The sequence below is a fragment of the Oncorhynchus masou genome, chromosome 31 (genome assembly GCF_036934945.1).
Source record: "Oncorhynchus masou masou isolate Uvic2021 chromosome 31, UVic_Omas_1.1, whole genome shotgun sequence".
NCBI classification, from domain to species: Eukaryota; Metazoa; Chordata; class Actinopteri; order Salmoniformes; family Salmonidae; genus Oncorhynchus; species Oncorhynchus masou.
The window spans coordinates 53837805-53844476 of NC_088242.1; the positions used below are offsets into that span (position 1 = coordinate 53837805).

General features: G+C 42.5%; 1 protein-coding gene across 1 annotated transcript; it reads left to right on the forward strand.

Moving 5' to 3' along the window:
• Positions 1-1754: 1754 nt before the first annotated feature.
• LOC135524115 (carboxypeptidase A1-like) lies at positions 1755-5692 on the forward strand. The gene is made up of 11 exons (XM_064951321.1): positions 1755-1845; positions 2288-2369; positions 2553-2687; positions 2861-2965; positions 3173-3274; positions 3516-3617; positions 3781-3891; positions 4436-4526; positions 4724-4923; positions 5083-5167; positions 5364-5692. The coding sequence occupies exons 1-11, from the start codon at positions 1781-1783 to the stop codon at positions 5549-5551; spliced, it is 1266 nt and encodes a 421-aa protein (XP_064807393.1). The 5' UTR covers positions 1755-1780; the 3' UTR covers positions 5552-5692.
• Positions 5693-6672: the final 980 nt, after the last annotated feature.

A 6672-nucleotide genomic window follows, 5' to 3' on the forward strand; every position in this document is an offset into this window, starting at 1 on the left:
GTTTTGTTACTTAAACAGCTGTAACTTTTGAAGTGGATTTAACAAACCTCAATTAAGACAATTAAGACATGGATTGTTTATATGTGCCATTCAGTGGGTGAATGGGCAAGACAAAATATTTAAGTGCCTTTGAATGGGGTATGGTGGTAGGTCCCAAGCATACCTGGTTGAGTGTGTTAAGAACTGCAAAGCTGCTAGGGTTTTCACACTCAACAGTTTCCCGTGTGTATCAAGAATGGTTCACCACCCAAAGGACATCCAGCCAACATGACACAACTATGGGAAGCATTGGAGCCAACCTAAGTTGGCTTGATGTATCGAGCTTGAACGGTTCAAGAGTAATTGTTGTTGAGTTATTTTATGCAAATGTTTGCAAATGTATTTGTATACTTACAATTGCTAAAAAATAGTATAGTTAGTATAGCCTTAACATGTTAAAGTTGGTTTGGTGTCTCTAGCTTGAAGGGTTCAAAAGTTACTGTTGGTGAGTTATTTTATATGATCAGACCGAAACATGAGCTCAGAAGTGATCGGGTGAAATATGAAGCTAGTGGACGGAAACAGTGTCAATCAGAGCAGCAGTATCAATTTATAGCCTGCCCTTCTCATTACAGACACACAAATATCATGCATCGAAGACTTGCTAAAGTTCACCATTACAAAAAAATAAAAGGGAAGGTTAGCATTGTCCTGGGGGGTTATGATATTTCTGTGTCTAACTTTCTCACTCATTATTCACAATTCATTCAGGATTATCCGGAATCATGTTAGCATCCACATTAATGAAGAAGTGTTCAGAAACATATTCTATTCTTATTTACAATAAAAGTGACTTCAAAATGACACAATACATTATTTATCATACATTTGTATTGGGCACAACATAATCTGAAACACAACCAAAACAAACAGAAAATGCATCCAACAAGTTTGTCGAGTCACAAGCTTGTTGTGGTCATTGTGTGCTATGAATATGGGCCCACATACTTTACTTTTTACTACACATAAATACACATACGGTACACAGTTTGGCCCCCGAGTGGAGCAGCGACCTAAGGCACTGCATCTCAGTGTAAGAGAGGTCACATCAGTCCCTGGTTCAAATCCAGGCTGCATTACAACTGGCTGTGATTGGGAGTCCTATAGGGTGGCACGCAATTGGCTCAGTGTCGCTGGGGTAGGCCGTCAATGTAAATAAGAATTTGTGACTGACTTGTCTAGTAAAAAACTTAAGTAGAAGGAAATTTGTCCCAACACTTTTGCTCCCCTAAAATGTGGAGACTATGTATAAAAAGTGCTGCAATATCTAAACTGTTCACATGATATGGATGAAAATACCTTAAAATGAAAGCTGACAGTGCACTTTAAACCACATTGTCATTGTATCTGGAGTACAGAGCCAAAATAAATAAAACAGTCACTCTCCCAGTACTTTTGGAGCTCACTGTATATATACATTTGGGGGGGGGGGGTCAGGGGCCCTAAGTGATCGCTTATGTTGCTTATGTCTGGAACCGGCCCTGAAACTACATTATGTATGTTTGTTTTAGATTTATTCATAAAGACATGTATAAATGCATAAAACTGCTGGCAGAACTGATGCAAAAGGTGCAGAAACCAGCCGTCTGGTACTTCCAAATATCTCTGAGGTAGCGTGGGAAGCAAAGCAGCAGGCATAACACGTAAGTACCCTTAAGCAAGGTCGTGGTTTGGTCATGTGATCTGGCGCGTAGCATAAAAGGTGGAGGCTACTGTCTGTGGCTCTACTCCATAGGTAACGATGAAGGGGCTGCTCGTTTTGACTGCGCTGTTTGTGGCCGTTTTCGGCAAGGAGACTTTTGAGGGGTGAGTGGACACACCAATGGTACAAATTTTTGCAAAACTGTCCAATTCTATTTGATGTCATGTTTGATAAATCACCAGTAGTTGCTATGTAAAGATTGAGGAACCATAGGAAGGGTAATAATGCCATATGTCATGCTTGCCCCTGTGATTCTGGAGACATGAGTTGCTTCTTTAGACTGAATGACAGTCAGGCTTTATTACTGTTCAATCTTCACTTCGACTGAATCGTTAGAAATGACAACTCATGGGAGGGAACTGAAAGATAATATCTTCAATGATAAATGTATAGAGGAAGCAAAGCTTATGGTTAATTGTGACAAAAACTGTAAGTGATGCTGTAAGCAGGCATTTAGCCACAGTCTTTGTTGGGTAACTTTTTTCTCTCCCTTTCTCAACTCCAAGCATAGTTGTTGAAAGCTGAATGGTTCTCCTGTCTTTGTAGGGATCAGGTACTTCGTATCACTGCGAGGGATGAGGTCCAGCTCACTCTTCTGAAGGATCTGTCTGAGATGGAATATCTGCAGGTATGTGACATGATAATCACCACTGTAGAGCCTTGACCAGGCCATTTCCCTTTCACTATAGCTGCTCAAAACACTTATATCGGCAAACATTTTAGTCCAGGACTAGGCTTAATCTGTGTCTGGGAGACCGGCCCATTGTGTTGGTTTGTTGACCTAACGCGCCATTCCTCTCCTCTGTCCCAGTTGGATGTGTGGATGGAGACCACTGACCTCCCCACTTCTGTTGACATCAGAGTTCCCTTCACCAGCCTGCAGACCGTCAAGGCCTTCCTGGAGACCGAGGACATTGAGTATTTCATCATGATCAAGGACCTGCAGGTAGGACTGCTTTCTGTGTCAGGGAGAAAGTGACTGAGGTCAGGATGATTATTTCCGTCTTACTTTGTCTTGGCTGATCTTGAAATGTGTAAATCCATGTCATGACTTACAGTAAATAAATACGATGGTTGAATAAGCCTTGTCGTGACTTTTGACCTCCCTTTTGCCCACAGGTTATGCTGGATGAGGAGAAGGAGCAGATGTTGAGTTCTGCCCGCGCCACTGCCCCCAGAACCAGTGATGACTACGACTACTCCAACTACCACACCATAGCCGACGTAAGTTCTGTATCCCGAAACGCAAGCGGCAAGGAGAAATGGGACAGCCCATTTCACATGACCACTCAGAGCAGCACACATTCAGGCAGACACTATTAAGACTGTTATCATAAGATCCACATAAGAGTGACATGACAGTGACATGGTCTGACATGACACCTAGAGTATTGTTTGAGTTGAGTAACATCTCTCTTTCTCTCTCTCCAGATCTACGCTTTCCAGGACATGCTGGTGGCTGAGAATCCCAACCTGGTTAGCAAGATCGTGATTGGCCAGAGCTACCAGGGACGCCCCCTGAATGTGCTCAAGGTAAGTTCCTGACCACAGTGGGCCTTGTCATATAACTAACGAGTACTCTTTACACGTGAAATATACATCTAATAGAGACATACAAGCCTAGTTTTTGCCTGATCCTGGATGATACACCATTTTTTGGTACATGTTAATTAAGTGCTTGGTTGTATGTTAAATGTCTCAAGTTTACAGTATTTGAGGATTACGGTAGATGTTCATTACACCCCCCCCCCCCCCGCCCCTCTCTATTTTCTAGTTTAGCACTGGTGGAACCAACAAACCTGGTATCTGGCTCGACACTGGAATCCACTCCAGGGAATGGGTGACACAGGCTAGCGGCACCTGGTTCGCCAAGAAGGTGCATCAGCGCTAACTCCCTGACAGTCTTTAAACCTTTCCCCTCTCTTCATCTATGCGTCTGTTCACCAAACCACTGTATCACTCCCACTATTACTCACTATGTATGTATGGGTAGTCATCATGTAAGTTTTATGATATCATCTTTCTGTTTCCATGTCCAGATTGTGACCGACTACGGACGTGACGCCGCCCTCACAGCCATCCTGGACAAGATGGACATCTTCCTGGAGATTGTGACCAACCCTGACGGCTACTACTACACCCACACTAGCGTGAGTCGCTCACAACAGAAAATGTGTCATTTACGGTACATTTTAGGTTAATGTTCCGTACTTGATCGCTATGATTACTAAATGTTACATTGCATTTACATCACGTTATATCGCTCCACCTCTTTGATTATTAACTCCACGTTACACGTGGGCGTGATCTGAATCTCTTGTACATATGTGAGATCTTAATTTGAGTCAGTTTGGTACAGCATGAAAATAATCCTGCAGCAACAGGACATTTGAATTATTATGTGGATTATAATTAATGGACAATTTTGTAAGGGTTGATACATTTTTTGCAATCGGAAATCAAATCTAAAATGTCAAAGTGGAAATTAGAAACTTAAGAAGTCTTTTCAAACCTCAAATACTCTGCACATTTTAAATTTCCTGGGTTGCAGGAAAGTTCTCCTGCTACAGGGTGATCAAATTAACATCTGTACCGAATATCAACTATCGAATCTAACTTTCACAAATCTCAGTGTTGTATCCTGTTTTGTCATTTGACTTCTCTCTGACTTCATCAAACTTTCATGTTCCACAGAACCGTATGTGGCGTAAGACCAGGAAGCCCAACCCTGGCTCTTCCTGCATTGGAACTGACCCCAACAGAAACTGGGATGCTGGTTTTGGAGGTATATTTTCCAGTTCACTTAAATGTTCACTCAAATACGAAAGATTCAGATGTCACAAACTCAATAAGAGACCAAATGTGGTATCTCCTTGCACCTGGCGAGACAGTATTTTACTGTGGAAAATGTGCATTGTTATTTTTTAGTGTTGCACTAATCTCTTTTATCATTTTGTCTATCTCCTCTGTTATCTTTGGTAGGTCCCGGTGCCAGTGACAGCCCCTGCTCTGAGACTTACCGTGGACCCAAGGCTCACTCTGAGTCTGAGGTCAAGTCCATCGTGGACTTTGTCAAGTCTCATGGCAACCTGCAGGCTTTCGTGTCCATCCATTCCTATTCCCAGATGCTCCTCTACCCCTATGGTTACACCAGGACCCCCTGCAAGGACGAGAGCGAACTGGTGAGTTCAGCATTCATCAACTAGTTGTCTTTGACATGTTTGGTAACAACTTGTGGCATCAGCTGCCTGCATTCTCTTCACTACATGTGGCCTCACCAGGGGAAGGGAGGCTCCAACAGGGTACTTTAACATTAGGTTACTTTTATTATCTGCCCACAGCACAGCCTGGCCAGGAAGGCTATCACTGATCTGGCTTCCCTGTACGGAACCTCCTACAGATACGGCAGCATAATCAACACCATTTGTAAGTGTCAAACACCGGCTTAACCTATTCATTGCTTTAAATGGATCCCATCGCATGCCATTCCAGTCCACTCTAGTCCACTACGGTCTATCAACATGAGCACACTCCATCTGAGTAATATAAACAATGCTGTTATATACCCTGTGACATTAAGACAGAAACTATTGTCAATTCCCTTTTTTCTTGTCAATTCCAGATCAGGCTAGTGGTGGTACCATTGATTGGACCTACAACCAGGGCATCAAGTACTCCTACACCTTTGAGCTGAGAGACACCGGTCGCTATGGTTTCATCCTGCCAGCTAATCAGATCCTTCCTACTGCCAAGGAGACTTGGCTGGCTCTGATGGCCATCATGGAGCATACCAAGGACAACACCAACTAGATGGGTCACCACGACAACCTACAGGACACTGTGTCATTATACTGTTGTACATATATAGGAAAAGCCTAGATGTACCATTAAGTCTACCATGGTTCTTTCCAGGCCAGAAAGAGATCAATAAATGTCAACTGTTATACCTGATTTTGTCTATTTCATTTTTAACACTTTGCCAAGCTCTTTAGGTGATGTCAAAATGAAGCAGAGAGAAAGGTTGTAATGGTTGAAGTAATCTCTCGTGGAGAGGTACAAACTGCATATGAAAAAACATATTTGAACTTGTGTGTCAAAAATAAAGGACTTTAGTAACATAAGAAAACGCAAAAACATGTTGTTTTAAAATGTCTTCAAAATGAAAAGAAGTCCCCTGTGGGTGTGGGAAATATGGACCTGACAAATATGTCTAGGGAGTGATGTGGCTTCTAAAGCAGTTTTGGTGTTTCTCTGTCTTCAAGGTTTGTGGCCTAACACATGTCGAAAGAGGTTCAGCAAGGTTACCCTGGGCATGTGGTTTAGAAGGGTAATGGGTGTGATAAACCCATTGGATCATTTCACCTGGTTTAATGTACACGTATGTTGGTTTGAATTAGTTAGATTGTTAGAGAAACTGCAAATAATCTCTGACATGAATGTCTTTAAATGAGATATGCAAGGCATCTAAAGTGTTGGTCCGATGTTTCATGAGCTGATATAAAAGATCCCAGAAGTGTTCTATATGCACAAAAAATATATATATTTCTCTCAAATGTTGTGCACAAATTAGTTTACATCCCTGTTAGTGAGCATTTCTCTTTTGCCACGATAACACATCAACCAGACAGGTGTCACGCTCTGATCTGTTTCACCTGTTATTTTCATTGTCTCCACCCCCTCCAGGTGTCGCTTATTTTCCCCAGTGTATTTATCCCAGTGTTTCCGGTCTCTCTGTGCCAGTTCATCTTGTATGTTTTCAAGTCAACCAGCGTGGTTTTTACCATGCTCCTGTTTTCTATTCTCTTTTTCTAGTCTTCCTGGTTTTGACCCTTGCCCGTTTTTCTGGGCTCCGTACCCGCCTGCCTGACCCTTCTGCCTACCATGACATCGAGCCTGTCTGCCACTCTTTACCTCTTGGACCAAGAATCTGG